The sequence below is a fragment of the Sipha flava genome, unplaced genomic scaffold (assembly GCF_003268045.1).
Source record: "Sipha flava isolate LNK unplaced genomic scaffold, YSA_version1 72_pilon_pilon, whole genome shotgun sequence".
Classification (NCBI taxonomy): Eukaryota; Metazoa; Arthropoda; class Insecta; order Hemiptera; family Aphididae; genus Sipha; species Sipha flava.
In genome coordinates, this window is record NW_020273612.1 from 991,220 (window position 1) to 1,018,662 (window position 27,443).

At 30.5% G+C, this 27,443-nt stretch overlaps 1 protein-coding gene across 3 annotated transcripts in view; it reads right to left on the reverse strand.

Moving 5' to 3' along the window:
• Positions 1 to 27,054, reverse strand: part of LOC112692309 (hemicentin-2) — a 45,943-nt gene extending 18,889 nt beyond the window's left edge. For all 3 annotated transcript variants that reach the window (XM_025566937.1, XM_025566936.1, XM_025566935.1), the window contains exon 1: positions 26,600 to 27,054. In XM_025566937.1, the coding sequence (XP_025422722.1) occupies positions 26,600 to 26,639 (40 nt within the window). In that variant the 5' untranslated portion in view covers positions 26,640 to 27,054. The remainder of the gene's footprint in view (positions 1 to 26,599) is intronic.
• Positions 27,055 to 27,443: the final 389 nt, after the last annotated feature.

The window sequence follows — 27,443 nt, forward strand, 5'->3', positions numbered from 1 at the left end:
AGTATAAATTATGCTATAACTTATTTGTATGAACATTTATTTAAATTAATTTACAACAGTTAAATGAATTCATATATTTCACAGTTTTATACGTATAATGTATATCTGTCAGGTGATTTCTACTATGAACTGTTTTTTTGCTTATACACTAGTGAATTTAACTATAGACGTTATGGGCAAACTCTATCCTGCCCGGGCGTATCACAAAACATAGTGTATCACTGTACATGTTGTTCTAGATTGTGAGAACAAAATAACACTATTCTATGAAGGTAAGAAAAAGAAACAATAATAAAAATAATAATAACTTGTGTAATACTAAAAACTCTTATGTTTTTCAAACCTGATTAATTTAAACGAATATAGTTTTTAAAAGTATTAAACTTTATTAATTTATTAAAATATTTAATCAATAATTTTTTCAGGGAAAATTAGAAATTATAAGTTCTGTATATTATATATTTATTTATTACTGTTTTATTACTATGTGTACTAAATAATTTAAAAAATTTTTTACAAAATAAAAATTCATAAAAATCATTTAAATATTTAGATTAGTATTCAGTACACTGTACATACTTATATATACTTATTACCGCAGATATATAAAAAATTACAATTAAAATATAATTATTTTTAAATTAAATGAAACACATATTTTAATTTATTCTTAAACGTTTAGTGATTTGATCGATATAAGTTACTTTATGTATATATATTTATTATACAAAATAAAAGGGAATAACATTTCTTGTTTCAAATCATTCTGCTGTACAGCGACACAGAAACGAGAAATGTAGCACAACAGGCTCCCGAGGCAGTATGTTAATATCAGTATGCGGATACACATACACACTCCCGTGCACATACATACAAGTAAGATAAAATGAATAATCGGTTATTTTTTTACAATGAATATTTTCGCCGATTATAAAATATCATGAGGATTTTTTCTTTTGAAAAATACCAATAAAAATACTTGACAAATTCTCTTAAAAATCGCACTACACAACACAAAAGAACGAACAGCCGTCTGTTCGGCACGGCATATCAAGCAAATAAACCCATATATGCATGGAGGATTTTGGGTTACATAAGATGCACAGCATGTGGTGGTGTACGCCCAGGTATGAAATTCATTTGGAATTCAATAAAGGCCCTTTTGATATTTCACAGGCGATTGAGCACAGACTCAGTAAAATATCGTTTGTCGAGAGAAATTAATAGCAATTGGCTATCAACCATTTTACCCCATGAGGGGATATTATAAGTACCATATATTATACGATTTCGACATTCAATTTTGCTCATGATGTTTTTACACGAAAAACAAATTTTATAATTGTAAATGTAAAATAAGGTAGACTTGAATAAAAATAAAATGATTGATTAGTAAAATTTGTATGAATAATATTTTTACAATTTGAAAATACTAATTTAATTGAAATCGTAGTTGGTTATCTACTTGTTAGATTTTTAACGAATAAAGAAAGTTGAAAACCTCGAAAGTTATGCATTTTATTTTCCATTGTACATACAGTACACTTAGGTACTAGGGTACTTGAAAAATCACCGTGCTCTATGTGGAACATTTAAAGTATATGTTAAGTGTTCGACATACTCAGCGTATATTTAGGTATTTTTTTTACAACTATACAAGTAATACAGAAGTAAAATGAACAATCTTCAAACAAACAATAAACACTTTCATTTCTTAACCGTTGGCTTTTTTACATATAAAATAATGGTAGAATAATGAAAATAAAGGTAAAACTCTGAAGTTACTTAAATTTGAACCGAAATAATTTAAATTTTCGATAAAGAATAAAATAAATTGAAAATATAAGTACCTACTTTAGAAATAGGCGTTTTTTAAAAGAAAATAATATGTGTAAATGCATCTGCTCTATTGTTGTAGGTTGGCTAGGGGGTAGGTTACTCTTTATGTCTACTGCACAACACGGTCAGCATTATATCCATGGAGAACATTGTCTATTGTTGTTAGGAGGCGAATAAGAAAATTACTCGGGTCAACATTTTATAAACAGTAGGGTGGAGTTTTTTTTTATTGTCTTCTTTTTAAGTCCATACGAGAAAAATAGAGGAATACAGGCAACTTGGACATACAAAGAAATCAAATTTCCACACCCCGTATCGATTCTTGGGGTTCACACTTCAATGATTATGTTGGCTAGTGAACATATACAATCATTATTGTTGTTATTATTGAAAATAAAATATTCTGAAATTCGGCACACACCACTTGAGAAGAGGCAACGCAGCCAACAATACATCAGTTTAACGACAGCTAAGACAGGGAAGTTCGTCGGCAGCTGCTGTTTCGCGATGGCGACGAGGTGTTTTTCGAAAATTACTGTTTTGTAACCAATTATTGGTATCAGATTTAAACTATTTTTGTTCGGTCTGCGATATATAGTAAATGGTTTAAAACTGTATACTGACATCACATCGAGAAAAAATGTTTAATTGTTATTCAATATAATTATATTGAACGGGTATTTCATTTGTTTTGAATTGTATAGGTCCGTATAAAATTGCAAGACACTGGAATACGTGTACCATACGTGAAAATTCGTGACAACAGTACGAGGAGGAGGAGGAGGACAAGGGAATATTTGAACTAAAAAGCGAGCGAAAAACCATCGGAAATATAGGAAAATTGTCGATTCTCTCGAGTAATCTATCTTTTTTTCGTTTGTAAAATCAATTAAGTTTCTTTCGCGTAAATGGTTTCAACCAAGTGCATATAACAATATTTTATCGCCATCTACAGTATAAAGGGGAGTCTGTGTGTAGGTGTTATTCGTTTAAAATGCAATAGTCATCAACCTTTTCCGTCCGTGGACGACCTATTGTTAGAAAACAATTGACAGTTTCCTTACACGCACTCACGCACGCACGCACGATGGCCGAGGCAACAGGGCGCGGTCGACACTCTCCGGCGCGAGGCACGCCACGAAGCTGATCTGAACTCTTGACCGGGCGCGGTAGCGCAAAAACTGGTTCATGACCACGATCTTGTATCGCGACTGCGATCGGCCAGTGTTTTTACGCGCGTGCGCACGTGTCCGTTACAGTCTCTCCCTAATTTACTGTTGCGGAAGGCGATAGAAAAATATTGGCGATTGTTCAATCGGTTAACAACATTATTTTTTATTTTGCAATCGTTATATTATTAAAAGGAAATGTAAATGATAACGCATTTTACACATAAATAATTGTATTAATTGGCAAAATGTATTCTATTACGTGAGATGAACATTTTTTTTTTAACAATTCGAATCAATTGTATTCAATGAAAAATAGAAATTTACTTTATCAAGTACAAGTTAGACATTTTGTGTACACGAGATTATATTCGTATAGTGAAAATTATAGTTATCAAATCAATTATTACGTAAAATCGTGCAAGTAGAATTTATTGCACTCGACGAAATTCGAAAATTCTGAAATTTAGACTTTGTTAGATTTTAAGATACATTTACTACTATTGTCATAGTTTTTGGTAGAAAATGTACGTATATAATTTTTCGATAAAATAAAATTGTTTATATTATCAATGATAAAAAAAATAATTTAAATTTTCTAATACACTTGTAATAAAGTTCGCAATGATATTCAAAGAAATTGAAAAGTAATAGAACATTTTTTATTATTGGTATTAAATATTAATTATTCAAAACATTAAACAATTATCATTACTTCGAGCTGGCTATGTTTGGATTTTCCTATACTCACACGGTTATTAAGCATATAAAAACAATTGCTCAACACTGTAGGTAGGAACTCCTGGGGGCCACTATAATCCTTGGACGGGCGCCCGATAAATATTATCATTCGCGCGCGACCATTTATAAAACAATATTATTACATACATGTACGTTGGGCGTGTATATAGGTACATAAATGTATATAAAACTAGATCGATTTTTTCTCTCATTCTTTTTTTCTCTCTCCCTTTATATAAATGTCAATTGCTTAACTCTATTTGGTGTCGTTCCAAAATAATTTCAAAAATAATTTTAGTGATAACTGAATTAATATTCACACTACGCTTTTTGCATGACCATTATTTTGACCGAGGGGTGTTAATCAAGTCCAATGGTCAGATTGGCATACATTTAAGTGTGCTATATACGACTATATTGACTTATCATCAACCAAATTAATATGTTACATTATTGTTATGAATTCATTTTCACGTAGCTATTATTAAATAAAAAATATGCTTTATTATGTTTATTTTAATATTCCAACGACACCGACATAATGATCATAGTATAAACTATGAAAGTTATCTATACAATCAATCAAAATACTGTCAACATTAATAATGCTTTCTAAGAAGAGATTTTGATAATAAATATTAAAATTACGGATTTATTATAAACACCACTAATTAAGATAAATAATATTTTTTTTTACATTTATTTAAATATTCAAAGAAAAAGAATAATCAAGTAATATTAAAAAAAAGAGTTCATTATCTTAATTGAATCGATATACTTTTATGAAGTTGCTAAGTTAGCAAGTGGTAGTAACTTCGAAGGGACATGAAACGAATACAAAAATAAATTTTAAATGAAACCGTAAGAATAGCATTTGCAATGTACACGACTAAAATAAACTTTAAGCGATTTCTCAAACAAGATGAACATATAGTAGAAACCGATAAAAGTTCTTCGTTAATCAATTGGAAGCCTGATTGGACTCTCATCGAATTCAACCCAAAAATAATTTTTATGTATGCGTGTTACTTTTTTGTCATTTGTTCACAATCTTCGTAAGAAGAAGAGAGAAGACAAATTATAAAACAGAAAAAACGAAGCAATTTGGATGATAGCTTCATTATTTTTCGTCAAATGATCCGCCTATTCCTTTCACCATAAACTTTTAGCACGTTTAAGTTTTCCACCCTCTTTAGATATAGAGCAAAACTCGCTACAGTCATTACATCTTCCCCTCACTTTTTCGTCTTGTGATTGTCTCCGGAAATATTTTCAAGGATTTTATGTCCCGTCTAAATATAACTAACTTATTGTTTGCACAATACGGCTGAACAAAAATTGTAACACATATAGTACAAGTACCAGTGAATTTCTTTCTAAATTAAGTAAAAATAATTTATAAATTGTATCCAATAAAACATCTCTGTTCTGTTAAAATTGTGATATAGGTGGCTGTAGCATTAGTATTAAATTCACAAATAGTCGCTTTTCTAAATAAAAAGACATTTTAATTATAATTTTTTATCCGGGTTTACACATACACTTTTACATTTCGAGAAAATAAATTAAAGGAGATCTTGAGAGAAAAATGTATTTGAATATTATTATTTCTATAGCTTCATAGAATAAAACAAATGATACAAATCTAAAAATACAAAAAAAAAAAAATGAATAAATTAAAATTACGAAAACAGGCAAACAAATAGAAGCAGAATATCAAAGACGTAAATCATGACCATAATGATAAATTATAATTTTTCTTGGGGATTAAACTGGTTTTTTTTGGTTTTAAGTTTAATTTCTGGCAAAGATTTTCACATAAACCCTGTTAGTTAAATTCAATACCAGTAATATATTCGTTCTTGTAGGTAAACGTTATGACGGGTTATGAATGCTGTTTATAAACCCGCATCCATCTCTTGTTTAGTATAATATTATACACGTACGTGTAAAGAGGAAATGTCTTTTGTTTTGTTCTCACTAATCCTGTTTGATATTCGCAGTCGGATTTCTCAGGTCCTTATGTTCGATCAAGAATGATTACCTTAATGTCACTTTTATCATAAAGGTTATTTTTGAATAAATGTTAGCGCAACCAAAAATTTTATAAAACAATCATTATTTTTTATAAAAAATTTAATTAAATACTGAATTCAAAACACAGTCTTGACTTTACTTGATTTTATTTAAGTTTAAGTACTTAATAAATATGTTTGAAATATTCATAAAATAAAAATATGTTATATTTTAAGTGCAATCTGATTTTAAAATAATATTATTTTTATTCAGTTTTATTTAAAGACGCTAAAAAGTCTATAGTATAGACAGAATTCATATCTTTAGTTTTAAAATTGAAACAAAGAAAATAATATTTAATAGACTGTTTTCTTCCTTGAGTAATAATTCCAAAACCCCAAAATAAATATGTAACAACCAACTAACTATTGTTATTTGATGGTAACAAGTGGTTCTGATGATTTATAGTAGAATGTAACTCAATAATGCCAAAATCTGATAGCGATAGTACCATGATGGTGTCGTATATAATAAAGAGTGGAACGTCCGTCGACACCCAATATCGTGAGACAATACTACCCAGAGCGCCCGTATAAAATGTTATGATCGATTGGATTACAACAAAAACAAATGTTCTACTATATGGAACTGTGGGAGGTAAACACTATTTTTTTATAGTTAATTACAGAGCCCATGAGATAATTCAAAGTGATACACTGTGCAAAGGCGTATTTTTAATTTATCCAAAAATTTAAATTTAACATCTTATTTTATTATATCTTAAAGTAACAAGAATATTCTATCTCGTAAACTATCTTAGTATAAACATTTTTAATAAAGCGCCTGAAAAATTAATTTATAATTTGAATTAACTAGTTAAGGCCATCCCTCAAACATTTTTTAATATCTAACAAAAAATTTATTTGAAAAAATTAAAATTGTTCTACTCACTGGAGTTGTATTTAGAATCGTATTTAGTAAAAGCATTAAATGTAACATACCTGTAACAGATAAAAAAAAACAATACTTAGTTTACATCCATAAGTACATTAATAAAGCATTTCATTGACAAATTAAAGCAAAAGGTCGACAAATTGAGTAAACATAATATTATTACTAGTATAAAATAGAGTAGATTTTTAACAACGAAATTCTATAGAAGCATCTACAACAATTAATTAAAAATTAACAAGTATTTAGATCCCATTAATGCTGTCGTTTATTAGTGGTTTTCCCATATTAGTATACACATTTGGTATTTATTAAGTGTTTTATATTATACATGAAATTAAGAGGAATCGACTTTTTGAATGTATTTGATAATTATGAAAATGTATAGAGAAAAGTTCATGTTCGTGTGTGACCAAATTAATTACACATGATGGTGAAAAAAAAGACATGCCAAAGTAGTTATGAAATGGGTCGCCCAGTTCACAAACGAAACTTTCTCTTCTCCACAAGTAGTTTTGTGCGAAAGGATAATAATACGCGTGCTTAAGATATACACACATAATATACGAACAAAATGTCGTGTAAATCCACTGAAATTCATGATATCGAAATTCCAGTTGACATTATAGGAAATTGAAAGTGACGCACGCACGCACTTCATTACCAAGAACATATATAGATTAATGGTAAATACTATTACAGTAGATAATGCGATTGATATTTCGACAAAATGCATTTTAGTACGAGTTTACTTATTAGAAGAAACAGGTATATCAAATTTAAATACATTATTAGTTCTAAACTAATTTATCCAAACATTCAAACATATGAATGATTTACAAAACATTATTTGGTTACTGTATGTATAGTAAAATATCGATAAAATACTTCCATTTATAACTAATTTCTGTTTTTTATCCTCAAGAACTTTTAAAAAAACTGAAATTGTTTTTAGATTCTGAGTGAAACAAAATGTGTCTATGAACAAGATTTAAACAAGATTTGCTTCAATCATCAACAAAAAATATATGATAAGAAATATAATTCTAGTTGGTACTTTAGGGTGGTTATATTTTACTTTTTTTAACAAAAGTTACAACAATTTAAGTTCGAACTATCTTATTAAAGAAATTTGGTTCTACTACTATATTAATTATCTTTAAAAATATAAACTTATCCACAAGATCTGAGAAACGTAACATCGAGAATAATGATACATTGATTTCAAGTTTAAAATACTAAAATAACAATATCATTCATCCGCCACTATATCTCTCGAACTAAAGGTTTCACTATCTTATGTTAATATTTCCATCGTAATAAGCATGGAAAAACAAACAAAAAATGTTTCGTTACATAAATGTATTGTTAATTTAGTAAGCTATCCTACTATTGTTTTCAATTCATAAGTCAAATAAAAATATATATATATTATATGTAGTAAAAAAACAGTGTACAAAAAATAAATATTTTTTTAAATTTTTTTAAATCTAAGTTTTCATTATTTTGTAGCAGCTTTCCTGTATTTATTTTAGTAGTATATATGTTACAAGATAAAATATTTGTTGTGTTATTAATCAATCAAAGGTTAATATCTAAATGATGTATAAATCGTTGAAATTAAATTAATTTAACGGTGTAAGATAATTTATTAATATATTTAACTTTATATCAAAGAATAGTATCTAGACGCGATATTCTACAAATAATAGTTCTACCCATTCTATAATGTAATAATGTTACATTAATACAAAGATACGGCTTTTGATGTGGAAAATGGTAATTTAATCCATTGCAAACTCAATTTATTCAACATACATTTTAGAAATCACAATAAGTTCGAACAATTTCAAAGAAAAAATTGTGACTACTTAGAAAATTTGTAAATTTGTCAATATATTTTTGTCATATTGTCTACAGCGGAAATATTACAAATCAATAATAATTTTGAAACTTTTTAGGTATGTTAAGACAATTGATGACTTCTAAATAAACAGAACTCATATATTTTAATTTAAAATGTTCCTACATATTTTGATTAGGTTCAATTAGTTTGAAGAGAATATCTACTCTGTGGGATGATAATTAAAAATATTAAAGTCAAAATACCATTTGTATACTTCGCGAATCTTTTAAATTGAGTAAGTAGTTTAAACATGATAGTTCTGATTATCAGTGACCCAATAATTGGGTCACCCATTAATACCCATTAATTATTAATGAATATATTTTCAATGATAACTTATAAGAGTTTTCTTATTAGTTAGCAGGATAAAGGGTAAGTTACAAATAGGATAGCGTGACGGCAAATAATAATAACTGTAATAAGAGAGTAAACGAGCTTGGATTAGACATTTTCCTCAATTTTTATTTTTAGTATGTGCAGTTTAATTTTTATTAGTAGGGCGATTACAAGCAAAAACATTAAAACAATTAGCTATAAAAAGTCAAACATATAATAATACATACACAACCACACACACATATGTACAATACAAAAAAACCTTTTAAAAGTCGATCATTTTGCACGGAACCACTGAAAATAGCCAAGAGTTTGCATGACTAGTCGTCTGTTTTTTATTATTTTTTTAACCCACTAATAATAATTATCTGAAATTTAATGAAGTCCCATTTTTTTTTTAATCGCCAAATAACTACCCCGCCGACGACCACCACTACATAACCAGCCTGTTGGTTTGTACGCCCATTTTTTTTTTATCTGATAAACATATTTACTCCGTATGGATTGTCGCTGATTTTCATGTTCAATTGTATGGTTAATAACTATATAATTTAAGAGAAACATTGTAATTTTTGGTAATCATTACAAAAATTAACAGGAATAAGTCATGTTTCAAATTCCTTGTAACGTTCATATATGCTGTTTTCTTCATTATGTATTGACCACAATGTTTATTGTCAAGCTAAACAGCAAAAAGAAGTTTCTAAAATCTTTGATTTTTATTCTATAAGCATGTAGAAGTGTTTTGATGACTTTTCTTGCTAACAGTACCTAACCTTAACTGAACTCTATATTCTGTAGCTGATCCGACTGAATACACAAATATAACACATGATCAAATTATATTTTTCCCGGGGATATTATGATAGTTTTTCTTTCCCTTTACATGTTATTCTCCTGAGATAACCAATTCAACACAACAAATAGAATGTCCCTTCATTGCAAACGTAGACACGTAAACGAAAAAAAGATAAACATTTGAATGTGTTTAGGTAAAACGTAAGATAATACATTTAAAACACGTGTTACACATTCAAAGATTTTTAATTTTTTTTAAAAATATCTTTGAGTTTAACAATAATTGTTAATATTTACGTAAAATACACAACTTCAGTATACGTTGAATAATGTTCTAAAAAAAAGTTAAGGGAAAGATAATTTATATTTTTCGTAGATATGCGTAATAATAGTGGTAAATTATGGATATGTACATAAAAATGTAATGAATGGCACGCAGAAAATAATCCTATTTACACGGTTAAAATGACAAAAATTAAACGTCATGAACATCTGCGAAGAAATTGAATACTTCAAGTGATCTGTGTGAGTACACACACATAAATAATGGATTGTGACCGTCGGAACAATTTGTTTTGTAAATTGGCTCCGATCTTTATAACGCGATAATAACGCGTACAGTGTTTGGAAAAAAGAGACGAATCTATTGTTGATGTGGTATAAAAAAATGAACGCTTTGAAATAATAATGAATAAAAAAAATAGTATATAAACATAAACAAAATCCAATTGAACGAGCAGGTCCGTGAGCAAATACAATTCGTCTCGGTTATAACGTGCCCGCGTGTCTATTCTCACTTCTCTCTCTCTGTTTTACTATGTTTAGCTCTTAGTCTCGATCTACATTTTTATAAGCTTCATACACTCTGTGAACAAAACGTGTGAAGGCGATGTTATTTTATTATTTTTATTTTTTACTCTGTACTCTGTTAGATGTTTTCACGTTCCCCGGGGAAAATTAATCGCCATTTGAGGCCATTGATTCCTGAAGCGGACGTGAGCTAATTGAAAAATAGCCGCCAAGGAAAAACCAAAACGGTTTTCTACTCGTAGTTATCGTCAATGGTCAGTCAATATCTATTGCCTCGTGGTATGCTTGCCACCTCATAATCACGATTGTGTACATAAACGTACAAAGGTACGTACATGAATGTGCGACAGAAAACTCGACAGGTAAAATATTATTAGGTATCTAAATAATAAATACCATGTTGTACAAAAATATTTATTAAAATTGTCCATGAAAATAAAATGTACGACTATGTTTTATATGTACAAACATAGAAGTTTGTAATAAAACCTGCAGATGTGGTTATAATTCCATCCAACCAAGTATTGAAATCAATATGAACGAAATTAAATATTTATTTATATTATACAAGGTTTTGATTATATGAAAATAAACACATAGTCATTAAAGTTAACCAAACTGGGCTTTTTCTTTTCTTATTTTCAACGTTCTCATACACATTTCACACACATATTCCAATGTGGCTTATTTGAGTAATGTCAGAAACGTATGTACACATGACCGCAAATTGTGGTTTTAAGCCAATATAATCGTTCGTCTGCGAGCAAAAATGTAATGTATATAGGTAAGCACTACGTTTTTAAGTATTATATACGTACTTAACGGTGGCAATTCTTGTATATTCATATATGTTTCCAATGCTTTCTACACATGGTATCGTTTACCGGTAAAAAGAATCCGATGACGGACAGACATTTATTATTGTATTACCACCAAATGCCCTCACGCTATACCACGTCAGATTTTCAAAGATGTGTTTTACGTGTACTTAGTAAATAAGTACCTATACCCACATAATAATGACACGATGGTGATACGGAAAATACCGGAAGGCAAGTATACATGACGTGTACTGCAGTACACTACACTATACTGATGACAGCGGAGACAGTTTCCCGACGACTACGACGGCATGATGACCTTACCGTATATACAAGTATTACTACACAAAGATATGCATTGAATGTTTTACAATAAAAATAACAATTGTGATTTATATCTATCTAAATACGAAAGAAATATACCCGTTTCGTTACGGTTCAATATGAAAATATTTAAATAATAGTTATTTAATTAATGTGTATATTTTGGTTTCTTCGGTTTGATTTTATTCTTATAAAAATAAATCATTTTAACTTGTTGCACGAGTATGATTAAATATAGAAATTAGTTGTTATTATCTATTTGAAAAATTTATTTTTAGTTTCTCGTAGGAATAATTTTTTTTTAAATGATTTTTAAAAATATAAATTTCAATAATTATTTTTAGCATCTAAGAATTGAGAGCAATATAGTAGATATGCAAATCCGCTGTCGTACACCTCAAGCCAATCCTATAACTATGTGAATAATTAATTAAATTCCTATGCGTATCCGTTGTATTCTACCCAGCAGCCCGAAGACGTTTTATTATTATTACACACTGTATACGATGGCGGCCACCAACCATCGGTACAATGACGGACCATAATTATTATTTTTTCCATCATAATCAGATAGCCAAGCGAAATCACATACAAACACCCGAGTCGTTATAATTATTATTATTTTACTTTTTCCTCTCTAGTAAAATTACCGGGAGCCATACGGGGGCCTCTCTGCCTATACATAAATACAACGAACGAGTCTCCGCCACAGCACAATTAAAACGCTTCTGGAGGCCATATGGATGGAGTGGATGACCGCTCGTATTGATATGCCCGTGTAGTTAATATTATACTCACTCGTGGCTTCTAGGTATAACGACGGTGATAACCAGTTTTTCTACATAACATGTGCACCTGTTTTCTGATTTTTTTTTTAATTCTCCTCCTCTCCGTTGCGTTGTCGTCTTGGTTTATTTCTTTTCCATCTCAATGTTACATATTATTATTAACGGACGATAGTAATCTAAAAAAGTCTTGCTAGCCCATTAGTATATTTCCCTTTTCATCGCATCACTCATCTATCGATTATATATTTTTATTTTTCTCACTCTCTCTCACTATCTGTTTCTCGTTTTATATCGATATAAAAATTTAGAGTCAAATGTATCATACACGTGTTTAAAAAAAAAAATAGCCACGAGCACAAAATGTCAGAGAAATATAAATGATTAAAAAATAGCCATTAATTAATAAACGTGTATCGTTATTTAATAAATACTATAGAGGAGTAGTTGAAATAATAGTAACAGGCATGCACATTCAAATTAAGTTTTATAAATTGATTTATTTTCATTTATATATCACTTCTATATAGTTAATTATTTATATATTTATATAAACAAGCACAATAAGTGGAGTAAACATAATTTTTTTATTATTATTATTATTATTATTATAATAATATTACAAAATGGTCACTGATAAGTCATTAAAATTATCTATTTATCTATTTAAAATATAATACCAAACAATTATGATAATTTATTTAAAAAAACTTTTTGTTTTTGAGAAATATTTTGGAATTACTCCAAGATTTTCACTTGCTCTATATAATATTATGCGCAACTTGTTCGGTACAAAAAAAAAAAATTATAATAACATAAGAGAGTATGAAGAATCAATATGTGGGGCTGTGGAATTTTGATAAATATACAAGCCGTGAATTCTTTTAATCTGAATAAACATTATGGTTGGAACTGTGTTTCCAATAAATATCAGTGCTATAATATACACTGTTTCAAACGCTATCAAAATCATGAGACCAGAAATGAGTGCATACGTTCTTAAAATATCATCTCTAGTTTGTATATTTTTATAAACTCCATTAAGTTAATTATTTCATTATATTTCAAGCCGGGCATCAAAAATTATTGAAACATTGAAAAGTAAACAGTAAATACTTTCATTACATTTCTTATATTGAGTATTCAATTTGAGCAATCCAATGTTAATTATTGCAAAAATTAAACCGTCATTAAATTTAATGTTAAAACTATCATTAAAATAACAGTAAGTAGGTATCTATATCTTTTGTAATATTATGAAACTTTATCTAGTTCTAAGTATTGTGGGTAATCAAAGAAAGAACCTACACAATATCGTGGTAATTTGCAACAAAGATACAACCAAATGGGTTGCACGCACTCTCAACTAATGCTACGGTTTGCACAATGATGGGTTCACGTAATAAGATTTTCTACGAATATAAACAAAAAATATCCAATATTATATTTTGACTTCTTTTCTCATATTACTCTAAAGAAGTTTGAAAAAAGAATGAAAACTTAATATGTCTGATCGTGATAATATTAATTTTAATGGTTAGTATTAACAACAGTCGAAAAAACGTTTACAATTTGAAATAAATAATATTTTATGCCTGATATACTATCTTTTGCTCTTTTATATGTATTTAATTTTTTTTAAACACTTTGCCCTTTAACAATTTTCCGTCGATAATAATATATACCATGAAATTATGACCGGAACATTATTAGGCTTGGGATTCATAGAGCACTGGTGGCTATTGTCATTTGCTACTGCCATTACAGTGACCAATATATTTTTTTATTTTACCCATTGACCGACAAGATAAAAATAGGAACACATTTTTTTTGGTTAAATTTGTATTAAAATAGCAAATCATTATTTATTAACAGCTGTTTGATGGAATAGAAAACAAATGCGATGAGAAAATTACAACCAACTATGCGAGTTATACTAATCTTAACAGTAAAATATTTGTTTTAGTTTTTTTTACGTATGTTCTTCTAGTTGCAATTAAAATTATAACGGTCTAGTTCACAATGATATTTTCTTATTAAATAATAATTCCTAATTCGGTAAAACCTTTAAAAATTTAGAGTTACTCTGAGAATGTTAGACAAAATATTCTTACTAGGTCCATTATATAATGGAATCGTAAATGAAAAACCATAAATATATATTTTTAGACTTTTAATTTGAGTGGGCACAAATATATTTTTTATTATAATATATGTATCCTGTATGTATTTATAAACGAATATTTAATAGTTTATGTAGGTAATAAGAATATAAATATATCATTGGCTATATATGGGTTTCCCATACAAACAAAATAATAAATTAAAATATAACATTTGTTAGGATTAGAAAAATACCTAGCACTAAAGAATTTTTGAGTTTTTCGCAATAAATTGAATTATATACACTCGGTACTTATTTAAAACTCAATGCAATAAATTTAGTATTACTAATATATTTGTTTTCAATAAAAGATTTTACAGCTTAATTTGTTGATAGCCACAGAAAATATCAAACTTACTAATTATTAGCAGAGCATTATAAGTTATCATTCCGATTAAAACATCAAACACGAACATTTAATTTAATTTTAAAACATAGTACGGATAATGAAAATAAAAATAATTTATTTCTTATTGAATATAAAAGTTTCATTTAAATACTAAATATTATATTTATGTATAATGCAAGTAATTAATCAGTTTTACTTATGGTGATCATAATAAATTGGGTAATAAAAGCGTGCAATTGCAGAATATAGTTATTTAAATCTAACAACTATGTATTTTATGACATGATATTAAAATTTACTTAATAATAGAGACATATTTTGGGTAGTTCCCAAAACTAATAAAGTTAAGACTCAAACAAAACCACTACAATAAAACAAATTATAAAGCGTGGAAAAAAACATTCGGATACATAACTTTTTTATGTTGGCAGTTTCTATAGATACAGTCTAGATTTAATACAATATGAATATACTTCTAAATAATATAAGCAATTATAATTTTAACATGTTTATTCTTTAGTTGTTTTACAACAAACATCGTTCAAACTATTGGTCTCACATTCTTGGTTGTTGAAATAATTTATTCCCATCTTCCCTTATGGATCTGTGGAAAGTATAGTGCTATTTATCAAGTGGAAAACGTAATTGTTGACGACACTATCACAGCCTTTCGCGAAAGGCACCGTTTATCCCTTTAATATCGTACCCTCGTAAATTACAATGTCCATCGATATTATTCGCCCTTTATTTTTATTATATTTTTATACTCCGAGGGGTGTCCATTGTTTTATATGGGAAAAGAATCGTAAATATTACTATTTTCACTGACGTCATTACAATTAAATTTTTTCATAACACAAATAAAATTAAAAGTTAAATCTAAAACAGTTTTTTTTAATTTTTATTATACTATTTATTACTCAAGCATTCAGTAGAAATATATCCCTATTATCGGAAAAATCATGATAGTAGACGTCATTATGAATAGGATAAGTAATAATAAAAATTATTTTCTGTAAACAACCGATAGTGTTCTGTATGGGATTTAAAATTAGAATTAATGTTGTATTTAGGGACGAAAAATAAAATAAAATAGGGAAGGAAAATTGTCAGTAACTATCGTTTACCAAGATAATTAATGGTATTTATAACTATTCCAAGATTATTATTTCTAAGTTCAAGTAATTAATACTTATGGACACACCCCTATAGATTCTAGACGATTTGTCAGACATCATTAACAGAATAAAAAGTAAAATACATAATCGGATTTAATACTAATAGCAATAATTAAAAGTTACTTTACATAAAAATAATTTTAGTTCAGACTATTGAGCCAAACATATATGAAACAAAAAAATTTAAAAAAACAGTATTATGATGATTTGTTTTAAATTGCTACCTTAGTATTGTTGAGTTTTAAGCACTTTGCAAGTTATTTATTTCATATAAAAAAGGTACATGCAGCCTTCTTATATGACCACAAACTTGATTAAAGGGAAATCTAGAAATTTTCGTACTTACATATTTGCCATTATAATAATCTTTGTAAACAAAAATTCATAATCATACGTGTTAATAAAACGAACCTATAACAAAACAAAAAATATATAATTATATAATGTATTTAATATACGATTATCACGTGTTCTACATTTCTATATATGTATTAAAGTAAACGTAACATATGAATTCATAATTATCCAATATATCATGATTATCATTTATAATATACGTGTAAATCAATAAACGAGTAATAAGTTGTATATCAATTTTCATTTTTAAACCTTCTGCTTTCACCTCGAAATACACTTTTTTTAAATTCGAAAACTTTCCAATTGATAAAGCATAGACATGTAAAGAATAGAAAGTATACGTGTTTAACAATGGCAATTTGTTTATGAACATGTAAAAATGACGTGTGTTTAGATTTATCGGCTCGGAGAGTTGCTCGCCACACATTACAGCCGTTTATAACGGTATTTCAGGGCGCACAAATAATTATATGCGAACGTGACTCTTTTAGCATGTAATTTTGTGAGGAATATTTTTTTCCGTTTATGTATATTCATATGTCTGTTTAGGTTTATATTATTCGTATATTATTTTCATGCTAAATCATATAATTTGATTATTATTACGAAGGCGGGATGGTCCGAAACACGCACGATCGATCATGATCTACGTGTGTAGCTATTTCAGTTACATTGTGAATGGATGTAGCAAAGAACCCAAGAATATATCAATATCCACGAAAGTCTGTAATAATTACAAAAGACCCAGAAAAAACATTTTATTTAATTTCTACTAACACTGTTTATCATCATATGTTCTAGCAACTAAAATACAATAAGAATAAACCTCATCACAAAAATGTATAAATGATAATGAATTAATTGTTAAACGACAAAAAGCTTCCAAAGTCAATCACATTAAAATTTAAAAGAAAATGTAAGTTGAATTTCTTCGATCTCATCCAACTAAAATTCCTGATATGATATCAAACTTCCTGTATATTTTATTTTTGATTTTGCTACAAAATAATTGGATAGAAAACTATTTAATAGTTTAAGTTTAGAACCAATTAAAAAAAGTCTGACTATATTTTTGAACACACATTTGATTAAATATAACTATTTCAGAATAATTTAAAAAAATTGTATACCAAAAAAGTAAATTACAAATGTTTGTTAATTTTACGTGACTTGATATTATTTTATAATACCGTATGCAATACGATCTAAAAAGTCGGAAATACAAACAAATGTGCAAAATTTCACCAAAATATTATATGATATCTGTATAGGCTGAACCTCGATCAGGGTATATGCAGCCGGATCTACGTACGTTTTAAAAGTAACACATGACCGCAGGTCAAAGTCAATAGGAGAGGTCTCGGTGTAGCGGTTTGGTTAGCCGCGAGACACAATATTATATGCGGACGACGCGAGCCAGCTCAACTCGTTCCACTGGTTTCTTTTTTTCTTTCTCTCACTCTCTTCACTGCGTTTTAGCTCATTCCCGTCTGTCAAGAACGGCAGCAGCCACTTCTGTTTTTATTAACTCAAAACCGGGTATCTAATTTCTCTTCTCTTTTTATCCTACTACTTATATGGCATCAAACATACGCCTCATATATGTACGAAGAGAGAAAAACAGTGGCCGTAAACTTGGTTGTTGCTGCAGTTGGGTCAACGTCCTGGGGTGTCCCCAGAATATTATAATTATAATGATATTCTTGAAGATATATTCGAATTATAAATTACTAATGAACCTAAATGTTTGATAATAGTGAAATGACAAAGTATCGATACGGTTCAACAGGTTACTGTTGAACAACTATCAACAATTATTATTATAAACATGTATGACTATTTTTTTATTTTTGATTACTCTATAAATATTACGATATAGTTTAGAATTCATGAAATATCTCTATTAATAAAAGTTGATAAAGACCCTTTAAATGTACTAGTTTACTTCCTTTCTACCTCTGACACGAAACAGCTTTCCTCGAGTCATTTCTCAGGAAGTAATCTCACGAGTTTTTTGACAAAGCACTGCTAAGGACCGAAAATTCAAACTAATGAATTACTAAGGGACTAAGTTATTACTTTTTTTTAGCATTCTGTTTATACACACAGATATATACCTATATATGTATAAATTAATCCGTTACGTTCCCAAATCCCTGAGTTGAATGTTTATTAATGAACCGGGTAAAAATACAAACGAGTTAAAGTAAGAAATACGCTAAACAACTCATATATTTTTTTTGTATTTTACATGATTTAATACTAAGCATTATATGTAATTTGCTTAAAAATATAGTCTCAATTTATCCAATGTTTATAAATTAAACCAATCATAATTATTATTTGATAGACATTTTAGTGAAATTATTAATAAATGCTAACGATTTTAAAATATTAATATGGATTAATAAAGCAAATAATTACAATACGGCACGGGATATGACACTAGTATTGGCTGATTCTATGATTATTGAATGACTAGTTCGTCTGATGTGTCGTTTTACACATTATTACAAATGATAGTGCGTCAAAATAATAATGGTTAGGTCACTAATTCTTCGGTTACTGAACAGACGTCTACTGCAGAAACCGTCGAGGATGAATGTTTTTTAAACACGAGGTGATACTGCATGTAAACAATATCGTGAAAAAAACAAAAGGCGAATCTGTTAAAAACCGGTTTTATACAATACTAACACTTAAATCGAAGTATAAAAAATGCATTTATTAAATAAAAAGATAGTTTTACGAAACAATAAAAAAGTCAAGGTGAAATTATTATGGAAATTATTATGGCAGCGAACAAAATAGGGTGTTTGAATAAGTTTCAGATAAATGAATACGTAAATATTAGCAGTCAACTATTTTACATTTATAATAAGCATATATAGTTAGTTCTATAATTAGAATATTTTATATTTATTATACGTTTTTCAGATGATTATAGTTAGCATTTTTACATACAGAACCTATATAATTAATGATAAATTATTGATATATACAACAGAAAATAAGTTTTTTTTTATAAAAATAAATTGACAATTAATTTTTGAAGTTGGTATAATAATGGTAAAGATTTAATCGAAAAAATTATCTAAAAGCGTAACATGTTAATTTTTAACAAATGTTATAATGTAAATTTCTTAAGTTTGTAGCAATAAACTCACAAAGTCGAATAATAAAATAAAAAAAGTAGTATTTATTTTAATTTTAAAAACGATTAAGCTATATTAAATACAGTTTTTAACCGGTAAATAAAATTATAAATACTTTTTCAAAAACATTAATCGAAAAATATTAGTACACATATGATTTAATATTTATTTAGACTATAGGATTTATTTCTTTATCATTCAAAAATTATGTATAAATATACTATTATTATATTATATTTATCCTATCAAATACTTAGCAAAGTTAAAAAGAAACAGAGTTAATGTTTAGTAGACGAATTTAAAAAAAAAGACTTATTTATAAATAAATTCATAACAACCAAACAACAATAGTTATATACTATACAAGTTCATGTTAATATAATTTCATTGGCAGCTGAAACTAGCGTCAAGAAATAATACATTTCTGTTGGATAGTAATATTTAATTTTACGGGAGAAAGTCCGAAATAAACGGTATTTTTTCCCTACATATAAGGGTCACGAGCAGGGGTGTTCGTAGAAAATATCCCAGAGAAACGCTCCAGGGCCAACATTAAAAAGCAATCTGGCAGATGGCCGCTGCTTTTGTATACACGATGTGCGTATATGTGTCACACACGTATTATTACAGCCCCGCAGGATTTGCAGGACCGACCCCGAGAACCAAAACAGTTGAAATTGAATATTCTGAAAGGGCATGGTAAACGAGTAGGTGGGTGGTGGTTATATTCTAGAGACACTGTGTAGGGGAAAATAATTTGAAAAACATCCTAAAATCCCGAGTCGGATAAACATGTCAACACACTTTTCGTTCAAATTTCCAAGTTTTTAATTACATCACGTTAAACGGGTGATTTTGGCTTATACCGGTTTCGTATAATATATGATGTTCGAGCGCAATTGTTAACAAATATATTTTGCCAAAACAATTAAAAACCTGCGCGTTAGCAAATATCATGTTTAAAAAATGAAAAAAAAACATTTTTTCACGGTCGATTTATTAAATGTTTTCCAAGTCCTACGGTAGAATTCGGCACTCTCTTTGACGATTCGAATTAATTAGATTCGTTTGGAAGACGAGTTCTATGCCGAACCGTGTACTACAACATACACACACTATTATTATTATTATTATTCGATTTCGCCAGATTTCGAGTCGATTCAAAAGATCTATATGGTTAGTAAAAAAACGCAAATCGTCCGACGGGAGATTTCGCTTAAAAATGAAAAAAAAAATTAAACGCAAAATTACACGGCGCTCGTGTTATAATAATCATCTACGGACGTTTAACGGGTAACCGGTTTATTTCGGACAAAAAACAAATGTTGTCACAGAGCGAGTCCTTGCGCATAACGTGCAAATCTCAATTAGCACCCCTTTAATAATATGACGACGGCCACTTCGGCGGTGTGCACGCATCGGTATTGTCGCCAGTCACGCATTCGGTCGGCTCGTGGCACGGACAAAACCATTATTACATTTTTTTTTCCCCTTTTCCCATTCTTCGTTCGCCTATTATTATTATTATTATTATTATATCGTTATCCCCTTGGCCTCCGCGCGTCTTTAATCGTTTCGTGTACGCACTCTTTAACCGACTTTGACCGACGACGGTTAACGGACGGCGAACTGGTCGCCCGCCGCCGACCGGGTGGACCGCAGACGTAATGCCACCGTCCATTGTTTCCCGGTCACGACAAGTCGTGTGCCTTCGGCTTCGCATACGTACACGCGTGCGCGGTCGCGTCTAAAAAACCCACTGCCGCTTTCAAAACACAAACGCGCGCACCGCAGACGACCACAGTAGTTGTGTCGTATAGCTGTTTCGCGCCGATTGCACAACTTCGGCATTTCAGAAAATCGTGCGCTTATCGTTCACGTCGAATAATAATGATAATAATATACGAAATAGGTGTACGCGCGCGCGCCTGTGTATACACCACGTGGTACGTAAACATAAACGTTACATACACGTATAAATGTATACATAAATTTTATGCTATATACGCGCTGCGGACAAAAAAATAAACCAGTATTACGTTTATCGAACGGATATAATGTTTGCTCATCTTCGATTAGAACCGAGCGCATAAAATACGACCGGTCGCAAATTAATGTCATTAGCATCGGAAACACGACGTCGTAAAAGGTTAGTACGGTGGGGACGGGGGGAGGGGGACTATCGGAGTTGTAAAAATCGTCTCGCGACCGGCGCCCTATCGATCATGGAGTTTGCTGTTGCTGCTGCTGCTGCGGCCCACGTAGTAACGTAATATGCGTATGGCGTCCGTTACACAAACTGGTTCCGATATCTCGTGTAAAACCAGTTTCTCGGCAACATTTATTACAATATATTACGAGTTTTAAAAGAAAAAAAAAAGCATACGATACGAGTGGAAAAAAGAACGAAAAATATTATACCTGTAGTACCTACGCCCACGGGTTACACGCATTTACGGACGTGTGTCAGATAAAATTTCATAGCAATAACGTTGTGTAGTTTAGTGTTATGGTCGAAAATTTATTCGACGGTAATGAGATTCGACATTAGTGTCGACAGTATGTTACAATAGGGGGTCTTCGGTTTGTCTTGTGTACGCTGCAAGAGATCGCGTTGAACGCAGCCGGATGATTTATGGTCCGAGAAATTGAATATTTACACGCATTTCAACCCCATCGGTCTCAAACGGTAGCTACGTAGGGAGGATAATATTTTAACTTAATACGAAACTGGTTTTATCTCCTTAAGATTTTCATAAATTTCTATAGTACTCATATTATTACTATTCATTCTATTATTAGCAATCCCTAGAAAATATAGTTGCTAAAATTTGCCGCCTTACTATTATTATTACCTATTTTATTACACATGTACTACACATTCGAAGAGTTCTGCAATAATACTTTAAATACCATATACACTACACATGTATTGTTCCGGAACGATTGAGAAATATTTGAATACGAAAACATATAAACAACATCATAAACATAATACAGGATTATGAACTGTCAAACGACGAAATATACAGAAATTTCTTATAACATTGTATGAAAACGATTTAGGCCAATCACCTTTAGGTTTTGGAGACTAAAAATATAATAATGCGCAAAAATAGTCGTTAAATACTTGATTGAGATTTTTCCTTTCAATTTAGATTTCAGCGTTTCTTGACAATAATCGTAATGCTTTCGACGTAAACCATAACGATCGGATAGACTTTTCCAATGATGACAATTGACAATTAGATGTAATCGACCGTAGAATTAAAATTAACACGAACCGTAGTAGTTTGGTCGGAAGTAAATCATATCCAAAGCACAGAAACTCGAAATAAATTCTACGACCAAAGATTATTTCGTAATATATTGTTATCTACCAAATAATGAAATATTTTACACGGTAGGTACCTAACCTATAATATTATAAATAACGAGTCGATACATTTATGAAATGTTAAACAAATTAAAATAAAAAAAAAAAATAAAACACAAATAAAATGGGTTCAGAAGTAACATTAATAATATTGGTTTTAGTGAATATTGTAGCAATCCTAAATAAGTGAGCTTTTCCAATAAGATAATATAGGTTAGAACGTTAGATATAATAGATCACCGTATCGAAATACTTCGTTGTGGGTAGTAAACGGTCTATTTTTCAAACCCTATGTGAAAGAACTAGAGCGCCGCCGCCATGGGGACCCCCAAGAACAATGCCGAAACGTTGTGCAACCAGCGAAAATATATAAACGGTCGTTATGCCGTCATGTGGCGATAATAATTAAGACGCCTGAGAATAGAACTATAAAAAACAAAAAATACATTTAATACTACTATAACATTTGATAAATTGGAGGAAAAGAATCGTTTGTTACGCAACGAACTAAAATAATTATCAAATATTGTTGAGATAATATAGCAATACATTACGGTCATAGTTCTAGCTATTTAAGTAAACTAAACAAATCGTATTTGTACTTGAAAAATAATATATTAAGAATAGTAAACTTTTCTCAATATTCTGAGAAAATAAAACGGATTCATCGGAAATACCGGTTGAAGAGAAAGTATACAACCTCCATTCAGCCTCTACGGATTAAGTGCGTTTCCAAATAAAAAAATAATAAAAACAAGGTGACTAAAATGCACCACAGAAATAAAAAACCTGAGTCACAGCACAAGTCATCTCGGATTACTAACTAATGCATATTGGTAAAATTCTGTCTTTAATACATTGAATATTCAAATTAGCTAATTTCAAAACAAATACAAAGAATAAAATATAATACGCTGACTAATTTGTTAGTAAAAAAAAAAGTTGTTACTTATGTCATAAAATATTTGTACACCTACGTTTAAAAATGTTATAGTTTTTAATTTAAATAAAACATTAGTATAGGTATTTCCAATATCAAAGGTAAAATAAATAAATTCTTAAACTACAAAAAGTATTTTAAGAAAACTCTAAAAATATTTAGGGTTCGAGGATCAACATTATTTAAAATTTTTAGTCAATAAATTATGCGGTAAAATACATATTTATTAAATACAATAAATATACAGAATACAACTCAGATACATACCGAGTATTTTTAATCACAATTTATCGCGTATAATCCATAATAATTCTGAAAAGAACATCTATGAACCACGAGTAGGCATTACTAAACATATATTATAACTATTGCACAATACAAGCAGAATTTACTGATGCGAGGCGAATTAATTTTTATTGTTTATCACACACGTGACCGTTTCAAAGCGGAAAATCACTATAGTGCAGCATATTTAAACACTAATACTGAGACTAAAACTGTTTTAAAATAAGGAATAAATACAACGTGAATGAATCAGGTATTCACTTCTAGAATATAGAAATATTACAGAATACAGGAGTACCCCAAGAGTACAATTATTGGCAACCGGCAAACAACCTCCGTTTGGGGTCACAGCACAAACCATCCCGGAGAAGTAAACATTTGCACTAATTTCATCGGGTACCGCGCGACGTTCAAGTGAAGAAACAAAACATATAAAATGTTTTATTTTTGTTTTAACCACCAGAACGTGACTGCGAACACAACCGATTAGTGTTTGTTATTTACGCATGAATACATCAAAAAACCCTTTAGACAGTCACGCTGACGACTTGGGCCAAGTCCAAATGAAATTGTCGATTTTTACTATCGGGCAAATTACAACAAAGGGAAACAATTATCACACACACACACACAAACACACACACGCGGAAAAATTACAAAATACATTTTGGAAACCTTTGTCGAACCTATCTTTGGTCCATTGTATGCCTCGCACAGCACATGGTGTCCCCGCCGAATTGCATACAAACGCGGATCAAAAATCGCGGCCGAATCATTCTATACATTATGGTATACATGTACAATATTTTGGGTACCAAAAGAAATGGATCGATGAAAAAAAAAAAAAAAGATCCAAGTGTTATTTTACACCAAAGACCTTCGGGATGCAGTAGTTTAGACACACAATGAACGCGACATGTCGATGTTGCGCGTCCCCGATTATTTAAATACTATTTACAATACAAATACGTTTTACCTGTAACCGTACATTTTTACATCCCCGTGGTCATATGAACCGTGATATATATTATTCTATAATGGTCCCTAACAGAACAGACGGTAATGGTTTTTTTTTAGTTCTTTAAACTATTGGTTTCGTAGATCTTGTCCGAGATATTAACGGTGCGAGAAACACGAATCATAAATATACACTAACGTCTTACACCGATAATGGTCCGCAGGTATAATACTATTGAAAAATAATGAAGAAGTGCGGGGAAAAATGAAGGACGAGTAAAATACGTTCAATCGGTTACAGTAACTAACAGTTGTATTTTCACGACAACCGGAAAATCAGTTTAAAACTCATTAAAATTCAACAACATGCAATTCTATAACTACAGTTCAAATAGTAACCGTCTGAAAATATTTAGCAGATATACATATAAGAAGGCACCACAATGTTTTTATACATTTATATCAACGTGTCAAGAAAACGCATTATTTAAAAAGTGTTGAAACGTATACGCTACACACAGTATTAATAAAGTATAAAGAAGAATGGAGAAGAAAAACCTCGAGAAAAACTGAAATAAAAAAGAGCCGTGTTTACACGGAAACATTGTTTTTGTTTATTGCGAACCAGACGAATAAAGTCGATGTTCGCGCAGGGTCACGTCTCAGAGGATGCATTAATAAAAAAAAAAAATTAAAAAAACACTTAAATTATTTGATCGAATAAGCATTAAAAAACAACAGCTATTTATATTTGAGTATTTTATATGTTTAAATCGATCTTTTGGTATTCTCATAAATTATGAAGCAGAAAAATAGTTTTTATTACACTGAAATTATAAAAAATAAAAAGGAGATCAACGAAACGGAAATTATGTTTGAAATACTAGCGACCGGGTTGAAAACGGTTGCAGTGCGTTAAAAATAAAAAAAAATATGTATTGATGCCGCGCGTTTTTCAAAATAATGTCTCCGCTCTCTCAGTCCACGGCGCAGCGGTGTCCGATCCGCTTTTTCCCTTCTACGCCATCTGCAGTACGTACACATAATATTTAATTCAGGTGAAAATATTTTACTGAAAAAAAAAACAGTACACGTACGGTTTTTGCCACATAAAACGTAATGTATTGTCGCTGGGATGTATATAATTTTTGTACCGCGCACGCCGGATTTGCAGGGCTTAAGACGATCGCTATAAATTTGTAAGTGCGCTGCGGGCAAGCGCGTGCGTCCGTGCGCATTTCACGAGCAACGGTGCTCGATATTATTGCACGGGACCGATGGAAAAAACGGGGTCGGGGAAGGATCATTTAACGGGGAACGGGTAAAAATTAAAGACACCAACCTGATAAGTATACGACGAGAGCGCACACGAGAAACCTCATGTTGTCACCGCCGCTGCTGCTGCTGCTGCTGATGCTATTGTTGACACACGGTTACGCGGCAGAAAATGTTGGTCTCGGGTTTTCGGACGATCACCACATTTCCGTCGGTCGGAGATCGAAACGGATTTATCGCGCGCGCGTAGTCTCGGCCGCGCACATCCGGCAACAAGATTTCGAACCGCGAACAAAATGTAAAATTAATATTAAACCACAAGTCCGCCGGACGACGGGTCGGTTGCGCGAACGAAAACGAACAACCGTTTTAGCGATAAAACCGAAATTCCCGTGTCGGAACAATATTATTATTGTTAGACAGTGTCGTTATCGTCGCGGCAAACGGAGAGCGGAAACGCACGAACACACAACATACACGGAGAGACGTCGACCGAATGCTGGACCGGCGGACGCGCACTACACGCGGACGTGGTGGGGCCGCCGGCGGAGCCGGTTTTTCCCTCGTTTGCCGCCGCTGCCGCGCGTAACCGTACTAACCGTACCGTGTCGCCGTCTACCGGCCGGCAGTCGTACCGCACGCGGAAAACAATATTCATCGCAGCATCGCAGCGACCACATTGACGTTATATTAAAAAAAATCGAAAAAAAAAAATGTACGCGCAATATTTATAATTTATCGTAATAATAATATTTGATAACGAGAGAATAACATTTGTGCGGACGGCGTGGGTCCGGTTATCTCGTCGGGCCAGTGAATCGGTGAAAGAAGTGCAAATTAATTTTTTATTGCGATCCGGAACGGGAACAACAAATGTCGCCGCGACTCGAATAAATGTCCAAACAATAAAA